Below are 24,665 nucleotides of genomic sequence, written 5' to 3'. Positions count from 1 at the left end.
AAATTATGATAATGCACTTTTAGTATTAAGTGCTGTTTGAAAAGGCCACATGAAATGTCTGCCTGTTTTGGTGGGATGGAATTTTGGCCTGTGTAGTGACATCACCAGGCAGTAAATTAGTTAATAGACCAATAAGAAAGAGAGTTCCAAAGCTTTCTGCCAATGACAGCTAGTTGTCAGTTTACCCCTCACCACTCTCAGCAGTCCTAGCTAAATTGTTGCTTGAGAAATTTATAATTTTGTTTGTTTTTGACCATTTTAATTGAAAACAATCACAGTAAGGTACTTAATTGTTACCCAGAAATGATTTGATATTGAGGTAAAAACGGCTGCATTGGAGCTTTAAAAATACAATGATGTGCGCATGTCGTCATTTGCCAAGCAACGATTGTTCCGACTGTTTGGTTTATCTGTGGTTTGCGTAGCTAGCCAGTTTGAGTTTGTTGGAATGCAATGATTAGTAAGCTAGCATAGCTCAATATATTTCCGCATCTAAAGATTTATTGCTTCGCAAGGTTTGCCAAAATGCTTTTAAACAATTTGCTTGAGTGTTTGCCGCCTGACCTCGAATCAGTCTTGTAAAAATGGGTCATTTTAATAATCCAAGCAAGCTAACTTTAGCTACATCTTGCAAATTGAAGATGTTTTGCTAGCTAGCTAGCTAACTTAGTTAGGTTTGATCGCTACAATTTATTGCTAGGGTAGCTGCAGGGTGTCCTGTAGTTTGGCAAAGTGTTAAAACGTGTTTTGTCCATCTGACTTAGCTTCTTAGCCTAGCTTGCTACGTTAGCTGAATTAGCTAGCATCAGCTTTTTCTATCGTTTACTGAATTTGACGTATCGCTACTATCTGTAAAATATGGCTACTGCCTCTAGCTCATGTGTGGGGATAAATGGGTCTAGAAATGGACCCTCTCTCTCTACACCGACATTGGTAGCACCTGGACAATCTCAGCCTATGGTCGTTGTATGGGAATGGCAGGATGATCTTGGCTTCTGGCGACCATATAGCGGCCAGGTGAGCGGCTATATCGAACAATACTTCTCTCCGCGGGGACACAGAGGTGGGGGTCCTGGCTCTACCAGCATCAGCCTAGGACAATCCGATCCCAGCTTGTCGCCTTATCTCATAGACATACCAAGCTTGAACCAGTTCCGCCAAGATACAGGTAAGGGAATTATGCGCGCGTGTGTGTGTGATGTAGCTAGCTAACAGTAGCTAGTTATTACATTTACCAATTAACTGAAGCTTTCGAGCTTTGTTGTGCCCTAGCTAACGCCTCCTTAATTTACTTTAGCTAGCTGTTGTAGTTAGCCTCCATAAACCAAAGATAATAGCATTGCTTATCTTGCTAACATCTATAGCGAACAGTCTTGTTGTTGTCCAGCGATGTCAATGTTTTCTTTGGGTAACTAATTGGGTAGCTGGCTAACTTGAAAACGAACGTGACAGACGTGATAGTAGGCAGTGATACAGCCAAGTCTCTTTGTTGGAAAGTGGGGCGGTTTGGACAAGTCCAAATGTCCTTTGACACCTGCAGCCTGTGATACAAACTTGTCCAGGAAAAGGGAGAAAAACAGCAGGAAGTCTTCTCAATAGCACAGGATGTGTAGTGTAATGCTTAGCTGACATTATGAAGGCACACCACTAGGTACTAGACTATAATACACAGTTAGACATTCACTGACGTGTGACGTCTACTGCAAAATTGTCTGTGCGAGGCACCTTTACCTCTAAGTATGAATTCACTGTGTTATCTTTCCAGGGAAAACGCGGTCTGTACGCCGTCAATTGTTTGCCCAGTCCTCAGGCTTGGGTAGCGGAGTATATTGGGAGTGGGCAAATGACGAAGGAGGATGGACTCCGTATGAGACTCGCACTTCTATTCTACTAGAACACAGCTACCTGGCACGGCAGGCCACTGCGGATATGGCCTCACATGGCTATAACTACATAGTGGACCTCACAGCGCTGGCCCAGGTCAACAAGGCCACAGGCTTCAGGCGGCAGGTCCGTCGGCAGGGTAACTTCCCCTACCCGCTGGCGTCTGGCGCCTCCGTCATCCACTCGGGCCCGGCTTGCTCCTGCCACCAGTGTCTGAGCCACAGCTGCACTGGCCCCATGCCCAGCCGTTCACGCCACTCCTTCTCCTCTGGGCAGCTGAGCCGGCCCAGCTTCCAGGGCCCCAGCAGGGCGGCTGGAGCTCACCCCACCTCGGTGTACTCGCCCTACCCCAGGAGGCCTCTTTCTGTGGGGGGCATGGCGTGGGGTGGTCCCTGGCCCCCGACACCCTCCGCTAGTCAGTTCCCTGGACCTCCACTGTCTTACCCTACCACTGGCAATGGCTTAAGGTAGGTTGGCTTTGTTTGACTGGTCATTGTTGTCTAATTTAGCAGCTTATCTATTTATACTACCCACTTGAGTAACTCTATGCGCTGATTTTTTTACATTTTATTTTTATTTTATTTAACCTGGTAGGCCAGTTGAGAATAATTTCTAATTTACAACTGCGACCTGGCCAAGATAAAGCAAAGCAGTGCGACTAAACAACACAGAGTTACACATGGAATAAACAAACATACAGTCAATAACACAATAGAAAAGTCTATATACAGTGTGTGCAAATGAGAAGATTAGAGAGGTAAGGCAATAAATAGGCCATAGTGGCGAAATAACTACAATTTAGCAATTAAACACTGGACTGATGTGCAGAAGCTGAATGTCCAAGTAGAGATACGGGTGCAAAGGAGAAGAAAAAAAATAACAGTATGGGGATGAGGTAGTTGGATGGGCTGTTTACAGATGGGCTATGTTCTGGTGCAGTGATCTGTGAGCTGTTCTGACAGCTGGTGCTTAAAGTTAGAGAGGGAGATATGGATCTCCAGCTTCAGTGATCTTTGCAATTCGTTCATTGGTCATTGGCAGCAGAGAACTGGAAGGAAAGGCAGCCAAAGGAAGAATTGGCTTTGGGGATGACCAGTGAAATATACTTTCTGGAGCGTGTGCTACGGGTGGGTGCTGCTATGGTGACCAGTGAGCTGAGAATAGGCAGGGTTTTACCTAGCAAAGACTTATAGATGACCTGGAGCCATTGGGTTTGGCGGTGAATATGAAGCGAGGGCCAGCCAACGATAGCATGCAGGTCGCAGTGGTGGGTTGTATATGGGGCTTTGGTGGCAAAACGAATGGCCCTGTGATAGACTACATCCAATTTGCTGAGTAGAGTGTTGGAGGCTATTTTGTAAATTACATTGCCGAAGTCAAGGATCGGTAGGATAGTCTGTTTTACGAGGGTAGGTTTGGCAGCATGAGTGAAGGATGCTTTGTTGCGAAATAGGAAGGCAATTCTAGATTTAATTTTGGATTGGAGATGCTTAATCTGAGTCTGGAAGGAGAGTTTACAATCTAACCAGACACAATTTTATTTGAAGTTGTCCACATATTCTAAGTCAGAACCGTCCAGAGTAGTGATGCTGGGCGGGCAGGTGCGGGCAGCGATCGGTTGACGAGCACTAATTAAACAGCCTACTGTTAGGGGCTCTGACATTGAGGATGCGTCTACACAGGCAGTCCAATTCTGATATTTTGCCCAATTAGTGGCAAAGATCAGAATTGGACTGTTTGTGTAAATGCATACTTAAACCAAATTGTTGTTTTGAATAAATTTATTTATGTTTTAAAATGTTATGTTGAGCTATTTGACACATTGGTTTGGGGTTACAATATGTCACAGTGATTGATGTCCTCTAAAGAGGAAGTGGTGATATGCAGAATTGTTTTGCAGTGGATAGGAAACCAGATTTGGGACCCAAAGCTCTGCTCGGTCAGTAAGCCAGCTGATGTAAGGGTCACATTACATTAACTGGTGCATCTCACACACTTCCTCCCATTGTTGTTACCATGCGGTCCCTGATAGTAGTAGGCTTAAGCTTTCTCACTCCTTCTGACGAACAAAGCAGAGCGAAGAAAGTGTGCATACCAGTATGTTATTCTTGTGACAGTTATTGCTTCTTTTTTTTTTTTTTTCAAGAATACCTTCCTGGCACTTTTTGTTGAAAGCTTTGAGGCAGCTGTGATGCCACAGAGCGCTAAAATACATTTTGTGGAAAAAAGATGGCAGCATGGCGCAATGTTTAACATAAAAATGAACATACTGTGACATTCACATTGTACTCCAGAGCCTTATCAACTTGGAGAAAAAGCACACAGAAAAGCGTCTGACACTGGATGTGCTCAACTTCGGTAGGCCCTCTGTGTGTGTAATGTTTCACTATGTGTATGTATGTTAGACCCCATGGCTGCGACACACATTCTCTTTCATTTTCTCGGTGGACGTCCGTATGGTTTGAGGTACAAACTTTCTGAAAATCGCTTGGTAAGTCACTGGTAAGTGTAATATATTGCGTGGAAGTATACTCACTGGCTGTTTGTAGCCTGGAACAGCTGGCCATGTGGCCACCCCCCCTTGAGTGCTCCACTTGCTGTGCACGGTTGATCTGTATCTTCCGCCCGTGGTTTGTCATGCTTGTATTTTGTTAGCGTTACACTAGAACTCCTTGTGCATCTATTAATATATTGGTGGCTCTTGCTGCCACAAACTGTTTTCCTTACACAGAACAAGCCGGACGGCAAGTTATGTATGTTGTGAATTGCTTTAACATGCCCGGGCTCTCTGCTAATTACCCTACAGGTTTTTTTTTCTTCTTGTTCTTCCCCTGCAGAATGTAAGAATATCGTGGTGGACTGCCACTACGTTGAGACATTAACTTTGGAGTTCCTTAACGGAGTTACTCCATCATATGGTTCTGTTTTGTTTTCTGCTTGGATATTAAACCGGCTAGGTAATATTGTAGTTGGCATAATTTAAAAAAAATTAAAGTAAATAAAACGCATATCAAATCCATTACCTGGTTGCTGTTTTTTATTTTATTTTGTCTGCCTGTTTTTCCCACATGGGTCTTCACTGTTTTTTGCAGAGGTACTGGGTAATTTATCCCTCACCAGGTTCCTATTCCTCCAAGTGGAGGATTCCCCCTCTTGCCCCATCGCCTCATGCTGAGGAACGAAAGCTGGGAGGGGCACAGCGTGTGGTGGAGAAACAGCCTGTCAATTGTCACCGCCATAGGGACGTGCCTGGGAGTCCCAGGTGCTCGGGGCGCCAGAGGAGAGGTGGGCACACCCTGATACACCCTTCCTCTGCCACTTCTTCTGATCTCACAGGGAAAAGTGGGAGGAGCGTGTGGAGTCCCCATGGGTGTTGTCCACAATGCTTAAGGGGTACCGACTCCAATTCCGTTGCCGGCCTCCATCTTTCAGGGGCTTTCTTGTCACCACAGTGGCCGACCCACTGAAGAAAACCCTGTGGCTGGAGATCTCCTCACTCCTGGACAAGGGTGCCATCCACAGGATCGAGACAATAGAACTGCTAGGTGGGTTCTACTACACTTATTTTGTGATGTAGTACGATTTTGGCCCTCCGCAACCTCAATGGGTACTTGAAGGTACTGAGGTTTCCACATGTTGTCCCCGGCCTGTGTTTTGCAGGCCGTGTCCAGGGACCAGTGGTTTGTGAAGCTGGACCTGAGGGATGCGTACTTCCATGTTCCTGTTCACCCAGCTCATTGGCAGTATCTCCGATTCGCTTTCAAATGGGCGGCTTACGAATTCATGGTTCTTCCCTTCGGCCTCTCTTTGGCACCCCACACTTTCACAAAGTGCATGGATGCTGTCCTTGCACCTCTCACATCCTGAGGGTTGTTGATCGTCAATTACCTGGACAATTGGCTGATTTGTGCCCCAACGAGGACCCAGGTCCTGTCAGACAGACATGCCCCTGACCCACATCGGTGGGCTAGGCATTACTGCAAACAACAAGAGTTGTCTGGTGCACACCCAGAGGGTGGCCTTCATTGGCATGGAACTGGACTCAGTCCTCTTGAGAGCACGCCTGTCCACCAGAAGTGTTCAGGCGATCTTATCTTGCCAAGACCACTTTCGACAGGTGCGGGTGGTATCCCCCCTAACCTGCCAACTCCTGTTGGGCTTGCTGATGGCGGGCCTCATTGCTGATTCCCCTGGGCCTGCTCCATCTCCGGCCTCTTCAATGGTGGTTCAACTCCCATTGGCTGCACCCGAAGCGGCACCGCCAGCTGTGAGTGACCACGCAGTGCCTCAGGGCATTGAGGTGGCGACGTCATTCCTTTCTCTGAGGTGGGGTGGAGATTCTGAGATTGTGCCGCCGGTCAGCACAGACGTCTCCCAGATTGGCTGGGGGGGTGTGACCAAGAGCAGGTCGGCTGTCGTCTACCCCCTTGGAGTGGCAGGCACATCTATACACTAGAGCTCTGAGCTCTACTGCTGGCCCTTCAGTCTTTCTTTGTACATCTCAAGTGAAGACATGTCCGTTCTCACCAGGACAACACCCATAGTGGTGGCTTACACGGGAGCTCCTTCTCTGGGCTCAGGAACATCTAGCGTCTCTATGTGCACGTACCTGGCATCCTGAATGTGGCAGTGGATATGCTCTCGAGTGCGGGCCAGCCACCATGGGACTGGAGCCTACATCCCCAGGTGGCGCAGCACTACTGAGAGGAGTGCCCCTCACTGAAATCTGTGCTGCGGCCAGCTGGGCTTCATCTTGCACCTTTGCTATGTACCATCTGGTAAATGTGCACCTCCCTCTGCGGTTGATTCGGCGGTCCTGGGTGTCGCTTCCCCTTCCAGGGACATCTTTCCGGGACACCCCTTCCACATTGACGCCCCCTGTGTCTCATCCCGGGCTAGGACTTTGCCGCTGGCTGGCCATGTCCCTCTAGCACCAACTATATCTGTTACGGGTATACAGTGGGGCAAAAAAGTATGTAGTCAGCCACCAATTGTGCAAGTTCTCCCACCTAAAAATATGAGAGGCCTGTCATTTTCATCATAGGTACACTTCAACTATGACAGAAAATCCAGAGAATCACATTGTAGGATTTTTAATGAATTTATTTGCAAATTATGGTGTAAAATAAGTATTTGGTCAATAACAAAAGTTTATCTCAATACTTTGTTATATACCCTTTGTTGGCAATGACAGAGGTCAAACGTTTTCACACACTGTTGCTGGTATTTTGGCCCATTCCTCCATGCAGATCTCTTCTAGAGCAGTGATGCTTTGGGGCTGTTGCTGGGCAACACGGACTTTCAACTCCCTCCAAAGATTTATGGGGTTGAGATCTGGAGACTGGCTAGGCCACTCCAGGACCTTGAAATGCTTCTTACGAAGCCATTCCTTTGTTGCCCAGGCGGTGTGTTTGGGATCATTGTCATGCTGAAAGACCCAGCCACGTTTCATCTTCAATGCCCTTGCTGATGGTAGGCTTTGTTACTTTGGTCCCAGCTCTCTACAGGTCATTCACTAGGTCCCCCCGTGTGGTTCTGGGATTTTTGCTCACTGTTCTTGTGATCATTTTGACCCCACGGGGTGAGATCTTGCGTGGAGCCCCAGATTGAGGGAGATTATCAGTGGTCTTGTCTTCCATTTCCTAATAATTGCTCCCACAGTTGCTTTCTTCAAACCAAGCTGCTCACCTATTGCAAATTCAGTCTTCCCAGCCTGGTGCAGGTCTACAATTTTGTTTCTGGTGTCCTTTGACAGCTCTTTGGTCTTGGCCATAGTGGAGTTTGGAGTGTGACTGTTTGAGGTTGTGGACAGGTGTCTTTTATACTGATAAGTTCAAACAGGTGCCATTAATACAGGTAGTGGTGGACAGAGGAGCCACTTAAAGAAGTTGTTACAGGTCTGTGAGAGCCAGAAATCTTGTTTGTAGGTGACCAAATACTTATTTTTCACCATAATTTGCAAATAAATTCATTAAAAATCATACAATGTGATTTTCTGGATATAGTGAAACATAATTAAGGTTGTATGTAACCAGCTATATGGATCACTCCAATCCTCCACGTTGCCTCAAAGATGTAGAGAACGTGTGTCGTGGCAATGGGGTGTACATATAGGGGCAGACACCAGCCGTGACACAGGTGTACACGGCAGGAAATCTGTAAATCCTCACCTCGGATGTACACTACTGTTCAAAAGTTTGGGGTCCCTTAGAAATTCTTGGTTTTGAAATAAAAGCAATTTTTTTTGTCCATTTTTAAATGACATCAAATTGATCAGAAATACAGTGTAGATAGACATTGATACTGTTGTAAATTACTATTGTAGCTGGAAATGGCTATTTTCCAACACTCCTGTTTTCCAATGGCTTGTTGTGAGCTAATCCAAGTTTATCATTTTAAGTAGTACACCGCATTGTACGAGATCTTCAGTTTCCTGGCAATTTCTCGCATGGAATAGCTTTAGTTTCTCAGAACAAGAATAGACTGACGATTTTCAGAAGAAAGATCTTTGTTTCTAGCCATTTTGAGCCTGGAATTGAACCCACAAATGCTGATGCTCCAGATACTCAACTAGTCTAAAGAAGGCCAGTTTTATTGCTTCTTTAATCTGAACAACAGTTTTCAGCTGTGCTGACATAATTGCAAAATGGTTATGAAATTATCAATTTGCCTTTTTTTTATTTTTATGATAAACATGGATTAGCTAACACAACGTACCATTGGAACACAGGAGTGATGGTTGCTGATAATGGGCCTCTGTAGATATTCCATAAAAAACCGTAACAATGTCTACACTGTATTTCTGATCAATTTGATATTTTTAATGGTCAAATGTGCTTTGCTTTCAAAAGCAAGGACATTTCTAACTGACCCCAAACTTTTGAACGGTAGTGTATATATTTTAAGTAGCTCTCATGTAAGAAAAGGTTGGAGACTCCTGATTTAGTGTGTTCAAACTTTCAGAGACCCGACCACATCAGTTTCTCACTTGTTTGCAGAAGCAATGGTGTATGGATTCATTAATGTCCGTTTTCCTGTTTCCTCTGCTGCAGTGTCCCCGCCATCCCTCTGCAACGGAATGGATCCACCAGTATGAGCTCAGCCCTTGCAGGTAAAGCGGTCCCAAGCAATTGATCCAAACGTCCACCATGGTGATACTACCTGTATTTTCAGTTACTATCAATGTGAATTGTAGTGGTTTGGATCAAGCATTGTTTTTCTTGGTGGTGATGGCAGAACTGTCTGCTCCATGAATTTTATACCTTGGTTTGAAAGTAACAGTAAAGAGTGTTGCGTGTCTACACTGACAAGTTATCTTCTGAGTGTCAGTCTGTTCGGGGGCAAAACTTGACAAAAATAGAACAACTCTAAAATCAATATTAGTAAGCATACATTGTTTCAGCCAAATGTGTGGCCTATAGCAAGCTGAAGTCTTAACAAAGACTGCTGATACACCAGAAATGGTTTACACATTCGACTGCACTGTTCAGCAACCGTGGTTTAGTAAGCTTATCTTATAGACCTGACAGATTTTAGAGGCACACCTTTTTGTTTATCAGTTATTAAAGCAGCGATACATCTTTTTTTTTGTGATTTCATGGCAGTTACCATAGCTCCTGTCGGTGGTGGGAAAGTAATTTGTGTCTCTCTGGACAGCTGGCCTATCGCTGTACATCATCTCCACAGACCAGGCCCTGTTTTGCTCTGGTCGTTTGCCCACCCACGATGGCGTTTTGTTTTCCAATGTAGTCTTGGGTTTGGGGGCTTAGTGAAAAGGGGTTACTTTATTTTGTATTTTACCCCCTTCTCCCCAATTTTGATATTGTCTTATCGCAGCAACTCCCCTACAGGCTTGGGAGGTGAAATTTGAGTCATGCGTCCTCCGAAACATGACCTGCCAAACTGCTTAACACCTGCTCTCATAACCCGGAAGCCAGCCGGAGCAATGTGTTGGAGGAAACACTGTTCACCTGACGACCTAGGTCAGCCTGCAGGCGCCCGGCCTGCCAGGAGTCGCTAGAGCGCGATGAGTCATGTAAAGCCCCCCCCCGCCATATGGGACTCCCGATCACTGCCGGTTGTGATACTGCCCGGGATCAATCCGGGTCTGTAGTGACGCCTCAGTGCCTTAGACCGCTGCGCCACTCAGGAGTCCCAGAACACTATTTTTATTTTCGTTACTCCTTGGGTGGTGTTTCATCCAAACTTTTTTTTTTTGCTGGTTATTTAGGAATGTCCAGAATCTCTTAGCTAGCAGTTTAGCTTTTTGCGCTAAAACCTTCTTCTTTTTTTTTTCAAGAGGACTATGCCGTTGAGCCAGCAGCTAGCCTAGAAATGGATACTGACAGCAATTCAGCTTCTTTTGTTAGTGACTGTTCAAAAGGTTGTGGGCCATGATCTGTGAGGAACACATTTGTGCTGAAATGTTTTGTGGAGGGCTAATGTGAAGTTAATTTGACAGTTTCTGTAGATTTTCCTTTGGCATATTTTTTTATTTTTTTACATTTCATGAAATTACTCCAATATAAAAATTACACAATACCATGTAGTATTGAGGCAGAACCGAACAATAGCGCTTTTTAAAAGGAAATCAATTACAGAACTGCAATAAATGCACTATCATATCAGCCCACATTTATTAGTCCAACACATGTTATTTACTGTATAAATCCTGATGACTTATTATTCCTGAATCTGACGTTATCTAGCCATACCAAGCTGGAAGCGCCTACCAAACTTCCTAATATAATGCCCTCTTGTCCATGAGTAAGTCACCCCCCCTTATTCACTCACTGCTTTATCCACCATGTCTCATCTGTTTGGTTTCTCCTCCCCCTGACTGACCCCACCCCCTCTGCATGTCTCCCCGGGGCCTATCACTCCAGGCATGGCCTCCATTTTGATGTCAGCAGTGGGACTCGGCGTGCGCTTCACGAGTGCCCCCCTCCCGCACCCCTCCTCCGTTCCTCCTCCCCCCAGCAGCACCAGCAGGCCCGCAGGCTCCAAAACTCACAGCAGCAGCTCGGTTAGGAGGGCAAAGAGGCAGCACAGGACAGGTAGCTACGCCACCTTCCCCCACCAACTCCCCATTGGCTTGCATCCAGCTCTGTGCTTCGTCACATCCAATGCTTTCCATCGTTGTCATCCCAAATCCCTCATTTAGAATATTTGGCTTGTTATGCATGTTGATATTTTTTATGTGCCTTGTGGTTAAAAACGAATGCCTGCCTTGTGAAACCTTGGAGACGTCCGAGCCAGTAATTCCTATTCTCACTCAGTTTTGGGATCTCTCTATTCAATACACAATTCTTAGAATCAATGGGAGTGGTGGGGGGAAACTGAAATTTACTGGGTTTGACTTTACTTAAAGGTGATTTGCCAAAAAACATGGACATTGCACGGTGTCCCTATCACTCCCATTGACTTTCAGCTTTTTGTCGTGGCTGTTTAAAGAAACCTGAACCATCGATTTACATTTTCTCCTGGCGCACACTACTTTCAGGGTAAGGAACCTTCTATCAATAAATTGTAAAAATATCAAACTTGTCCTTTTAAAATCAAATATTGTGTTCTTAACCTGAATCAAAGGCACTGTTTAGATTTTCTGCAGGCTTGTATAGTGTGCTCTTCTATCGCATTCCAATGCTCACTTTCTCTGTAAGAATAATTTGCCAATCTGTGACTCAATCATTCCTATCCTATCCATAAATCAGTGAGTTGTAATTGTTGCTTGGCAGTCGACAGTGTTCATTAGCTAACAATGGTGTGAACTAGGCCCTAATCTTGCTGTTTGGTTACAAAGGTTGCAGCTCAAAACAGAACCCCTAAACTCAACGCTGAGTTGCTGACATCATACCCTGTAGCTGTTCCAGAACAGACTGATACTCACAAATCATCTAACAATGAAGCTTCATCCCAAATGGCACCCTATTCCCCATAGTGCACTGATTTTGAACAGAGCCCTATGTTGTGAATAGGGTGGCATTTGGGACACATCAGCCCCTAAGTAAGGAAGAGTGTGCTTTTGGTGGATAAGTGTCAATCTCTAACCCTCTTCTCTCCCATTCATCCACAACTGTCATGCATTAATACTGTGTGCCTCAGTCTGTCGACTCATGTTACATCTTTGAGCAGTACTTTTGTATGGTACAGATTTGCCAACGAAGCCGGCCAAAAGTTTGAGCTGCAGTGAAGTGTGTAGGCTACATCTGCAGGATGAGTCGGTTATTTCTGCAGAAATATAAAATACAACAAAGTGAATTGTCAGTGTTTCTGTCCGTTTTTTCTTGTCTCATTGTTTGCGGTTTCATGTTCATGTTTTGTTTTTTACTCAATGGTACTTGCGCCATAATTTATAACTGGAATTTATTATTATTATTTTTTATTGCTATTTTTTGGAGGGGGTGAACATAATGTGTTCAATAGCAAACTGCAAAACAACTAGGCTACCACTAGTTTCCACTGAAATGGTTTAAAAAAGCAATACTAAAGACTACGTTTTTTATTTAATTTCTTATTATAATCCCTCCTGTGTTGTCCTATGTCCTGTCTGTAAATTGAGGGCCTGAGTGTGGTTTTGTCTGTCGTCTGGTGGGCGTCTCTCCAACCCTGTTCATTGTCCGCTGTCCCCCCCAGCCCAGAAACCAGAGGATGTCATTCACCGCTACATGGAGGAAGTGGCCTCTGCTCAAGACGAGGTACGCATTTCAATGTCAAAGATCCCCTCCTCCCTCGCCTCTTTCTATTGGTGTTGGGTGAAGTTGCCCCTAGATGCTTATCTTTGGTCATTTTAGCATGTTCCCCACTAATGGTTAAGGTTAGGTTTCCACTAGATCTGTACCTAGGAAAACTTCTCCCCGCCCTCTTTACGCAACACTCACGGAAGAAGGGCTCTTGCAGGAGAATCAGTCATGTTTCCTCGTTCTGGTACACTGAATCACGGTAGGCATGAAATAAACTATATGTAAACAAAAGCAGGTATAGTTCATCTCAGATCTTTTGAAACCATTTTGTGACGATTCATTCATATGACACAGGTGATTTAAAAAAATATATATATTTATACTAAACCACTTTGTATTAAGTAACATTTTATTTTTCAGAGAAAGTGCAATATGCAAGTTGAAAGAAATATGATTGCTCTAAAATGAACACAGGTTATTTCTAAAGTAGTTTGAACAAGCCAACTGCAGTTTTGCATAGAAATAAACAATACTCCATCCATATCACCAAGTCATCCCAACCTCAATGTATAGACTCATGATATAATATCATATACAGATCCTGTCATTGTTGTTATGTAATTACATGTACAGCATAACCTGGGGTGAAAGTGTATGGTCTAGTACAGATTCTCGACAAATGAAATAGTGGAAAATGAACTAAGATGCTATTACACCCTCATGTATTACTACCACGTGAAAAATGTGCGAATGGACTCCAAAATGCGGTGTGGTTTTTGAGCACAGAATTTTTTTGCCAAGGCAGCGATGACTGACTGACAGGCGAGCAGGGACAGCCGTGGAGGCATCAAGCATTTAAGGCTTCAAGTGAAGACCTAATGACAATTGCTGAATGTCATTAGGCATACACTTTTTGATGTTTTTATAACCATGTCTCTTTCCATTTATCAAATGGCGGTTGCACAATGCAATGTTTGGATGCTTGAGTTATTTGAGTGGATGAACGTGCACAGGTAGCCTACATGAGTCTTTTGAAGTGCTTTGTTTGACAAACTGATGACAACATGACTGGTTTATGCCACATTTAAATGAACTCTTAAATGGCAAATCTTTTACTTTTAGGACCATAAATGTATTGCCCGTGCAAATGTGTGTACAGACCTCTGTGTAACAGGAAGCAATGAAATCCTTTTTCACACCTTAATATATTGTCCCTGTGGTTTTAGGACTGCATCATCTGTATGGACCGGCTGTCGTGTCCGTCGGATTACGCCGTGGCGTCCGAGGGAGCACAATCCATCCCACCCGGCGCTGTGGGAAAGTTCACCAAGTGTGGACACACCTTGCACATGCTCTGCATGCTTGCCATGTACAACAATGGAACCAAGGTGGGCGCCACAGAGATCCTAATAATGACTTTCAAATGTAATTCAATGGCTTGATGTCTTGAGCCCACATATTGTCCTAAAAAGACATTAACGTAAAATAAGACTTAAGGAACTATAAAGGCATGTACTTTCCTTTTATTTATTTTACCAGTTAAGTTGACTGAACACGTTCTCATTTATAGCAACAACTATTTTTTTGTAAAAATTAAGAAAAAAGACTGAATAGTTACAGTAATGAACCATTATAACTGCAGGCTAAAAGTTAAGTGTTACCCACAACATATCATAAACACTATCCCATATGGTGAAATCAGGCTAACATTTTAGTTTATGGTGATATTCTTATACACTCGGTGGCCAGTTGAATAGGTACACCACCACGTTCAAGAAAATTGTGAACTCCAACAAACAGTGAGTCACATGGCTGTTGCTTGCTATATAAAGCAGACAGGCATCGAGGCATTCAGTTACTGTTCGGTTGAACTTTAGAATGGGTAAAACAAGTGACCTAAGCGACTTTGATCATGGTATGATCGTTGGTGTCAGGCGTGCTGGTTCCAGTATCTCAAACGACCAGCCTCTTGGGCTTTTCACGCACGACAGTGTCTAGGGTTTATCAAGAATGGTGAGACAAACATTCCGTCAGCGGCAGTCCTGTGGGTGATACCAGCTCGTTGAGGAGAGGGGTTGAAGGAGAATGGCAAGAATCGTGCCAACTAACAAGCAGTCCACAAACAGGCAACTAAGTGGTGTGCAGAACGGCATCTCGGAACGCACAACTCGTTGGTCCTTGTCACGGATGGGCTATTGCAATAGATGACCACAATGGTTTGCACTCCTACCAGCTAATAACAAGAAGCGGCTCCAGTGGACATGTGATAACCAACACTGGACTACTGAGCAGTGGAAAAACATTGCCTGTACCGATGAATCCCTGTTCCGTCATGCTGATGGCAGTCAGGATTTGGCATAAGCAGCGAGAGTTCATGGGCCCCATCCTGCCTAGTGTCAACGGTACAGGCTGGTGGTGTGATGCTATGAGTAATGTTTTCCTGGCACGTGTTAGGGCCCTTGATACAAATTGTGAAACATTTGATTGCCATATCTAGTAGTGTCCATGCCCCGACGAATTCAAGCTGTTCTGGAGGAAATGGTTGTTCAGACCTGGTACTAGATTGGTGTACCTTATCAGTTGAGTGTAGCCATTTTTTTTTTATTTTTTTTTATCTGCGATTCTGACTGTGTCCCCTCCCAGGATGGCAGCCTCCAGTGCCCGTCATGCAAGACAATCTACGGGGAGAAGACTGGGACCCAGCCCAAGGGCAAGATGGAGATCTATAGTATCGCACAGTCCCTCCCCGGCCACCCAGACTGTGGAACTATCCAGATAATTTACAGCATTCCCCCTGGGATACAGGTAGACACACACACACACCACTCACTCATTAACACACATTAACACACACACTCTAATTGCTCCTGTAAGCAATGTTCCCTCTATTTTTTTTTTCGGCCCTGAGAATTTCAGGTCTGCTGGGGGGAAGGAAAAAAAAATGGAGGAAATGCATCCCATAACATGAAAATAGCTGCTCTATCCTTGAGCCTACAGTAGCAGCCAATCTGTATGGTGTTCAATGTTGTCCTATATTCCATAGTACTTTAGAAAAAAAATATGCAAGGATTGACATTAACTTGTTTAGCCACTTCTCTTTCAGATAAGGTGACTGAAAATGTTATGGTGTTTGACGCAAGAAACCACTTTACAAAATAAAATGCATTATTATTCCCATACCACTTATTACAGCGAATGACACAAATTATGCTACCCTCTGCCTATTGGCTACTTAGCTTATTCAAGCCGGTCTCAAAATACAACACTACCCCTTTAATGACAAAAAAAGCTCTTTATACCGGACTCCCTTTTCCAATATGTCCAGAAATGTTCATGCTTTGTACTCTTGTTGGAAGCAATCACTCCCCTATTGCTGACTACAAATTTAGCTGTAACTGGGCTAATAACTAACTAGCAAAATATGCATACGTGGCTACATGCAGCTCTTGCTTTGATCTCAAAACAAGCGCATATACTCACGACCACAGCTGTATAAACAGTCCAGTTCAAAGTAAATGGCACAGATCCATATATGCCAATGGTCTTTCTGTATATAGGCCCACTGCAGCTCTTATTGGTTATGCCGCACTGGTTGTAGATTATGGGCTGAGTTGTGGGCAATAAAATCCTACTCCAATGCGTTCTGCCTACAACAGAATCTCTTGTGTAGTTTTTGTTTCGGTATGTTGCATTTAAAGTGGCTATTGCGTTGATTCGATCACAATTGCCACAGTAAAGGGAAACGTTGATGGTGTTAATAGGGAAAACTCTAGAACATCACTCAATGTTCTAATCTCGTGTTTCTCTCTGTTCTCCCCGGGGCTACTGCATGCACATTGACTGTAAATCGCTCTGGATAAATGACTAAATATTATTTCTTTCTCCAGGGTCCAGAGCACCCTAACCCGGGGCAGCCATACACCTGTAGAGGCTTCCCTCGCTTCTGCTTCCTCCCAGACAACGACAAGGGCCGAAAGGTAAGCAGCTAACACAGCCTCTATAGCAGAACGGACAGACTCTCTGCAAACAGAATCAAATACAAAAATAAGCGTTTCTTAAGACCACCTAGTTCCTCTGTTTCAGGCCGCTTTCTTTAATTTGGTCTCTAATGAACATAGCCCCTGACTCTGCTCTGCTTACGCAATCCTTGTATGTGATAAAAAATAGTCTGAAGTCTGATTATGCAGTTTCAGTAAAAATGCAGAGTGAGATTTAATAATGACATGTCTTCCTTGATGTAGTGTGCCAATTCCTCATTACCATATTAATTTGATTTTCTACTCATTGCAACCAAATCTGCTACTCCAAATGGTTTTTTTTGACTTAATTTATTGAATGCTTATTTACTGTACAGTGAGGTAAATGTTATGCTGGGTATATTGATAATGCATCCCAATACATTTGCAAAGTAAATCAATTTCCATATCTGATCTCTCACTGTCAATGTGAAATCAAATGCACATACCTCTACCGTAACAGATAAAAAATATACAGATTAATTTAAAGGAAAGTTCTTTATTTTATAACTGAATGTCTTAGTAATATATCCTCCCTTTGTATAAATTCCTCTGTCTGTATTCTGTTGTCTATTGCTAGCAGCACCATTTCACCAAGTCATATTCTTGGGATGTGTAAAATGTACATGGGCCTAATCACCTTCATTCGCTAACTCGCACTTTCGCCAAATAGCTTCAGCCGGTTGTGCGACCTTGGCAAAGTTTGCTGTTGGATATCTATGGAGATCGTCAAATTACAATATGTTCTAGTTCATCTTTTAGTTCTCATTAAATTTGTAAAAATGTACAATCAATAGGGGTACTTTTGACATTTATTTTTAATGATCTATTAATCTAAACACTACTCATATTTCAGAGCACATGTTAAGGTTTCAAATGACACAAAGACCGGCTTTGTAGCATCTATGTAATTGTAGTGTCTTAAATAAGACCAAGGTAATGCCAAAATGTCCCAGTTCAATCAATTTCTTAATTGTTTTGCATACAGACTTCAAAGGTATGCCAAATATATCCTTTCCCCAAAGGACCTTTCCATGGATTTGATTTCAGGAAGATCCAAAACATAAATGTGTGGAGCATGTCATCTCTAATTTAATTTTTATTTCACATCAGGTGCTTGAGCTGCTGAAGGTAGCGTGGACGCGGCGCCTTATCTTCACAGTGGGCACGTCTAGCACCACGGGCGAGCCCGACACGGTGGTGTGGAATGAGATCCACCACAAGACTGAGATGATGTCCAACGTGTCAGGCCACGGCTACCCGGACCCCAACTATCTGGAAAATGTGCTGTCCGAGCTGTCCTCCCAGGGGGTGACCACCGACTGCCTGGTCAAACAGGAGGGACCCAGCCAGGGAGGAGCGTCAAACTCTGGACTGTGAAACTGACCCTGAATCAGTTTCCTCATAATGTCACTACTTCAACATAGAGAACATATTCACATTCCCACTTGATGTTTTTTTGTTTTTTTAATCTTATTAAATATTCAATGCGAAGCAGATGTTATGTCAAAGTGCAGTGTGCAGAATACTGCACATACTGATAATGTGGGGTTTGTCGTGGACTTTATTTGCTGTAGTAGCGCTCCACCAGCTCTTGGTTTAGTCACCTGTTCCCTATATAGTAAACTACTTTTTACCAGGGCCCATAGGGTTCTGGTCAAATGTACTGCACTACATAGGGAATAGGGTGCCATTTTAGACACAACCCTTTTCTTGAAAAAAGTAATGTGCTTTTTTTTGGGGGGGGGGGGAGCAGCCTGATGTGTCACACCTCTTGGCATGCTCCATGAAAGGTGGCAGCTCTTGAGTGGGAACACAGACGTCGGTAGCACTTTAGTTTTGACAGTGCATTTAATTAACACTTATAGTAATTACCAGGTTAATATCTGTGATTGTTTTTCAAATTGGTATATTATGCAAATACTTTAGTGATATTTCTCTTGAAAAGCAATGTAGGCCTACTTAGGCAAATCACTGTATACACAAACACATTAAATACTATACAAAATGGTAGCGAAGTGAGTACCTGCTTGATTGTGTTATAATGGGAGGGGAGAGAACTGTTTAATTGGTAATTTTCATATTTGTCAGTAATGAAAGCACTGTAAAGGAACAGATGTCTGTAAATGCCAGTTCATTAAGAAGCATAACATGGAAGAGAAACTTCTCACTTTGCCTTTGGTTCAGCATAATATAAATATTTAAATGCATTAACCATTTGTAATATATTTAGTTTTACCTCATTTGATGGGAAACACGTGGATTTGTAATGCAGTCATGCTTAATGCAGACTAAGCTGGGCCTGTATTCACAAAGTAGCAGTGCTGATATTGATCAGGTCCTCCCTGGCCCATGTAATCTTATTCATTATCTAAGGCAAAACTCATCCTAGATCACCCCTCCTACTCTGAGATGCTTTATGAATACGGACCCTGATGCTTTGCTACATCCACTTAGAGCTACAGAGAAGTATGGAGACCTCCCTGAAGTTTAACTTTGGAAGCATTTGTGCATCTTGGAAAGCTTACAGGGACTCTTGACCTGAGCTCTATCCTACGTACATTGTTTTGAGGAGTTGGCAAGGTAACTTTGGGCAACTCTTGAGTTAATAGGTACCACGAAAGTGGCTCATCTTTGAGCCAGGTACATTTTTTAAATGGCAATGAGTCCTTTTTAGAACTAACCAGCTCCAGGGCAGGCTGTGTTCACATTGCCCTAAAAAAGTGAACTGGGCTGTGGAATTCAAGCAAACTGAACTTTGACCAGCTCTTGATGGTCTGTTTGATTCTCTTCAGGGGCTCTTGAGGGGTCTGAGATCCTTTTGGAGTTTTCACAAAGCATAAATTAAGCAAACTGCATGCGTTCACAAAAATTGCCTGGAAGGGGGGGACCAAGTGTGAAAACACCCTTAGAAAACCTTGAGTAAATCTCACTTAAAAAGAGGAAGGGAAGTGCTACAAAGATTTCACTTCAATTGTAGTATAGGCCTACCCCCTCAGCTTTGCACTAGAAGATTTAACAGAAAAACGACTTTAACCACAGGTCAATTCACTTTCTCTGACAATCTGGACAAAATAGCATAGCCATCAAGAGCAGTCTGGATTTTTCTTTTTCGGCATGTTTAGGGTATATTAACCTGGATCGTTCAATTCCACAGCACTGCTGTCCAACATCCAGTTAGGTGACATTTTACTCAGTATTCAGGTGTATGCAAGCATTTTGAAAATGTTCTCCGCAATAAAGAACTGATAAATGAATTCCATGTTACTCGTTTGTAGTGTTGATTAGCATAATTTAATTAAATAATTTAAGTATATTTGGTTCTTACTCTTTAGCAATCGATTGAAAATCATTTATTTTATTTTTTGAGGTGTTAGGAAAGGAGTTCGTGCCAAGGCTACATTCAAAATCTCATCCCTAGAGTCCAGCAGCAACTGGGTCAGGTTCTGGTAAGTGATGATTGCGCAGAGGTGTGAGTGATCGGCAAGTAATCAGTGAGAGAGGTGGACTCGTTGCCTCTGCCTGGGGGGCTGTCTTATGTTTGTTTGAATACTTTTCGTTTTGGGTATGCTTTTGCATTTTACGTTTTGTATATATTATTTAGTTCACCATCAACTGAACTTCAATTAACTGCTTCATCTGGCCCGACTCAATTCAGAATAGAGGACACCCTGGACCCTGCTAAAGCCAAGCTGTCTTCCTAGACACTAGTTCGGGTGCGCAGATGCTGTCACTCCTGGACACCATCGGCGTGTCAACAACAGCCTCGCTAATGGCGATACTCGGCACTTGCATCCAACATCTGGTCCGCTTACTTTTTATGTTAAATTCAGACAGGTTATGGAACAGTTAATTAATCAGACATAGCGAGTATACATATTTGTAGGATGACTAGTATGTTTATACCGCGTTCAAAACAACTGGGAATTCGGGAAAAAACGAGCTCCGACTGGGAAAAATGTATTTGATCGGTATTCCAACTCGGGAACTCCTGCCTCTTTCTAGAGCTCCGACCTGAAGATCACGGACATCATGATTTGAACTCATATTTTTCCCGAGTTCTTAGTTATTTTGAACGCGGAATTAGTAACAGAGGGCACACATGATCACCATGACATAACCCTAGGTATTGTGATCCCGAATAACCTCATATGTCACTATTGCGGCAGGTATTGTGTTTCGAACATGCAAACTATGTGAATCTGGTTTTCTCTGAAATGAAACTGTAGTATTTGGTGCTACTTCTTCTGTAGAGGGCAGCATTGTATCAAAGACATAAATATACCAGCAATGAGATCATTCATGAATTCCAACCCTTACATCAAAGATACCACGTGCTGCTCGAGCAGATAATCATGGATACCTTTCCATGTATCGTCGTTGCCGCTACACGTTTGCAAAAATACATAGACCGTTGCTGAATACCGGTATCACCAGAATTTCTTCCCGTTTGGCTGAAGACGGTAACAGAGAAACTGAGTCATTTTTTAAAAATCATTAGAGAATCTGTATGTGCTTCTTCTCACTTCAAATGAATCATGAAATAGGCTGTTTCTATTGTGTTTTTTCAATCTGTCAGTCTTTTTCTGTCACCTCCATTCTTGTTGTGCTAATTAATTGACGCTCCCTCCTTGCTCCCTCCTTGCTGCCACCCTATCATCATAGCCCCAAACTTTCGAGATAAACATTTATACTAGGGTTGCAAAATTCCTTGAAATTTAAATAAATTCCCTGGTTTTCCAGAAATCCTGATTGGAGGCATCAGGGAATCCTCCAACCGGATTCGGGAAAACCAGGGAATTTATTGAAAATTCCAGGAATTTTTAATCCCTAATTAATACGAATCTGTTTTCTTTCCACGGCCGTGTTATGCATGAGGAGTAAGTGGTTATAAAGAGACACAGCAGCACAAATCACGCTGGCAGCGGCCATGCGGTTATCTACTTCAGCATGAGCAATTCAAATCCTTGCTTGGGCTGGGGGAAGGAGACTTCATTACAACTCTAGTACTGACCGGACTGCAAATTACTATATTTAGACTGGCTGGGTTGCCATGGGTGAACCACCTCATTGATGATTGGATAGTGGAAGTTCTATTTGAAACAGTTGCAGTGAATATTGGACGTTGTAAAGGAACGTAGTACCATCACTAAATGTTGCTAGTTATACAAAAGATGACCTCAATCTTCGTTAAGATGTCAGCAACTCCAGTTATGTTTAATGACAATTATTTTCACCTGGGGTTCTAAATGTGTGAGTGATTAGTAATTAAATACAATATCACAATGAAATAACATAAACTGTTATAACAGTAAATAAATCACATTGCTACTGACAGATATAAATGCACTAATGCTTTATAAGGAAACAGTAACTGGAAAGCTCCACAGGGTAGCAGGGCAGAGCTATACAATGAACAGGCCAGATGGCTACACTGGCCAAAGGGCCATCATGGCAACTTCAGAAGAGGCAGTTTTAGCAGTACAAGCTAGCAATTCTCCATCGTCACCAGTTTATAGATTATAGCTAATGAACTAGGTGGGGAATGTACATAAGCACAGGAAGGCCAAAAAGATCATCAAGGACAACAACCACCCGAACCATTTTCTGTTCGCCCCGATACCATCCAGAAGGCGAGGTCAGTACAGGTGTATCAAAGCTGGGACTGACAGACTGAAAAATAGATTCTATCTCAAGGCTATCATACTTTTAAACAGCCATCACTAACACAGAGAGGCTGCTGCCTACATACAGACTTGAACTCATTGGACACTTTAATAAATAGATCACTAGTCACTTTAATAATGTCACTTTAATAATCTTTACATATCTTGTATTACTCATCCCATATGTTTATACTGTATTTTTATACCATCTATTGCATCTTGCCTATACCGCTCGGTCATCACACATCCATATATTTATATTTTCACTATATATTTTACCTCTTGGGGATGTTATTCGAAAACATAATGTAAACTTTCACTGCTATGCGGATGACACACAGCTGTACATTTCAATGAAACATGGTGAAGCCCCAAAATTGCCCTCGCTAGAAGCATGTGTTTCAGACATAAGGAAGTGGATGGCTGCAAACTTTCTACTATTAAACTCGGACAAAACAGAGATGCTTGTTCTAGGTCCCAAGAAACAAAGAGATCTTCTGTTGAATCTGACAATTAATCTTAATGGTTGTACAGTCGTCTCAAATAAAACTGTGAAGGACCTCGGCGTTACTCTGGACCCTGATCTCTCTTTTGAAGAACATATCAAGACCATTTCGAGGACAGCTTTTTTCCATCTACGTAACATTGCAAAAATCAGAAACTTTCTGTCCAAAAATGATGCAGAAAAATTAATCCATGCTTTTGTCACTTCTAGGTTAGACTACTGCAATGCTCTATTTTCCGGCTACCCAGATAAAGCACTAAATAACCTTCAGTTAGTGCTGAATACGGCTGCTAGAATCCTGACTAGAACCAAAAAAATTTATCATATTACTCCAGTGCTAGCCTCTCTACACTGGCTTCCTGTCAAAGCAAGGGCTGATTTCAAGGTTTTACTGCTAACCTACAAAGCATTACATGGGCTTGCTCCTACCTATCTCTCTGATTTGGTCCTGCCGTACATACCTACACGTACGCTACGGTCACAAGACGCAGGCCTCCTAATTGTCCCTAGAATTTCTAAGCAAACAGCTGAAGGCAGGGCTTTCTCCTATAGAGCTCCATTTTTATGGAACGGTCTGCCTACCCATGTCAGAGACGCAAACTCGGTCTCAACCTTTAAGTCTTTACTGAAGACTCATCTCTTCAGTGGGTCATATGATTGAGTGTAGTCTGGCCCAGGAGTGGGAAGGTGAACGGAAAGGCTCTGGAGCAACGAACCGCCCTTGCTGTCTCTGCCTGGCCGATTCCCCTCTTTCCACTGGGATTCTCTGCCTCTACCCTGTTACAGGGGCTGAGTCACTGGCTTACTGGGGCTCTCTCATGCCGTCCCTGGGGGGGGTGCGTCACCTGGGTGGGTTGATTCACTGTTGTGGTCAGCCTGTCTGGGTTGGCGCCCCCTGGGTTGTGCCGTGGCGGAGATCTTTGTGGGCTATACTCGGCCTTGTCTCAGGATGGTAAGTTGGTGGTTGAAGATATCCCTCTAGTGGTGTGGGGGCTGTGCTTTGGCAAAGTGGGTGGGGTTATATCCTTCCTGTTTGGCCCTGTCCGGGGGTGTCCTCGGATGGGGCCACAGTGTCTCCTGACCCCTCCTGTCTCAGCCTCCAGTATTTATGCTGCAGTAGTTTATGTGTCGGGGGGCTAGGGTCAGTTTGTTATATCTGGAGTACTTCTCCTGTCCTATTCGGTGTCCTGTGTGAATCTAAGTGTGCGTTCTCTAATTCTCTCCTCTCTTTCTTTCTCTCTCTCGGAGGACCTGAGCCCTAGGACCATGCCCCAGGACTACCTGACATGATGACTCCTTGCTGTCCCCAGTCCACCTGGCCATGCTGCTGCTCCAGTTTCAACTGGCCTGGGCCCTAGGACCATGTCCCAGGACTACCTGACATGATGACTCCTTGCTGTCCCCAGTCCACCTGGCCATGCTGCTGCTCCAGTTTCAACTGTTCTGCCTTACTATTATTCAACCATGCTGGTCATTTATGAACATTTGAACATCTTGGCCACGTTCTGTTATAATCTCCACCCGGCACAGCCAGAAGAGGACTGGCCACCCCACATATGCTCTCTCTAATTCTCTCTTTCTTTCTCTCTCTCGGAGGACCTGAGCCCTAGGACCGTGCCCCAGGACTACCTGACATGATAACTCCTTACTGTCCCCAGTCCACCTGACTGTGCTGCTGCTCCAGTTTCAACTGTTCTGCCTTATTATTATTCGACCATGCTGGTCATTTATGAACATTTGAACATCTTGGTCATGTTCTGTTATAATCTCTACCCGGCACAGCCAGAAGAGGACTGGCCACCCCACATAGCCTGGTTCCTCTCTTTCTTCCTAGGTTTTGGCCTTTCTAGGGAGTTTTTCCTAGCCACCGTGCTTTTACACCTGCATTGTTTGCTGTTTGGGGTTTTAGGCT

General features: G+C 43.6%; 1 protein-coding gene across 2 annotated transcripts; it reads left to right on the top strand.

Moving 5' to 3' along the window:
• Nucleotides 1-212: 212 nt before the first annotated feature.
• Nucleotides 213-19,839, top strand: dtx2 (deltex 2, E3 ubiquitin ligase). Of its 2 annotated transcripts, XM_029671543.2 has the most exons (9): nucleotides 213-1,168; nucleotides 1,766-2,351; nucleotides 8,937-8,995; nucleotides 10,770-10,940; nucleotides 12,520-12,581; nucleotides 13,793-13,954; nucleotides 15,210-15,371; nucleotides 16,454-16,543; nucleotides 17,696-19,839. In XM_029671543.2, exons 1-9 carry the CDS (start codon nucleotides 859-861, stop codon nucleotides 17,960-17,962), a joined length of 1,869 nt encoding a protein of 622 aa, XP_029527403.1. In that variant the 5' UTR covers nucleotides 213-858; the 3' UTR covers nucleotides 17,963-19,839. The 2 variants fall into 2 exon arrangements, with proteins under 2 accessions (XP_029527403.1, XP_029527404.1); XM_029671544.2 differs by lacking the exon at nucleotides 10,770-10,940 and having other exon boundaries at nucleotides 214-1,168.
• The last annotated feature ends 4,826 nt before the right edge of the window (nucleotides 19,840-24,665 follow it).

Source organism: Oncorhynchus nerka, linkage group LG10 (genome assembly GCF_034236695.1).
Source record: "Oncorhynchus nerka isolate Pitt River linkage group LG10, Oner_Uvic_2.0, whole genome shotgun sequence".
In the NCBI taxonomy this organism is placed as follows: Eukaryota; Metazoa; Chordata; class Actinopteri; order Salmoniformes; family Salmonidae; genus Oncorhynchus; species Oncorhynchus nerka.
This window is presented reverse-complemented; position numbering and strand designations above follow the sequence as displayed.

What these genes read in the sequence shown, in the direction of transcription:
- dtx2 (XM_029671543.2), top strand. Translation starts at nt 859, where the DNA reads ATGGCTACTGCCTCTAGCTCATGTGTGGGGATAAATGGGTCTAGAAAT. An exon ending in ACCACTGGCAATGGCTTAAG is followed by an intron (nt 2,352 to 8,936) that starts GTAGGTTGGCTT and finishes CCTCTGCTGCAG; the next exon opens with TGTCCCCGCCATCCCTCTGC. An exon ending in GCATTCCCCCTGGGATACAG is followed by an intron (nt 15,372 to 16,453) that starts GTAGACACACAC and finishes TTCTTTCTCCAG; the next exon opens with GGTCCAGAGCACCCTAACCC.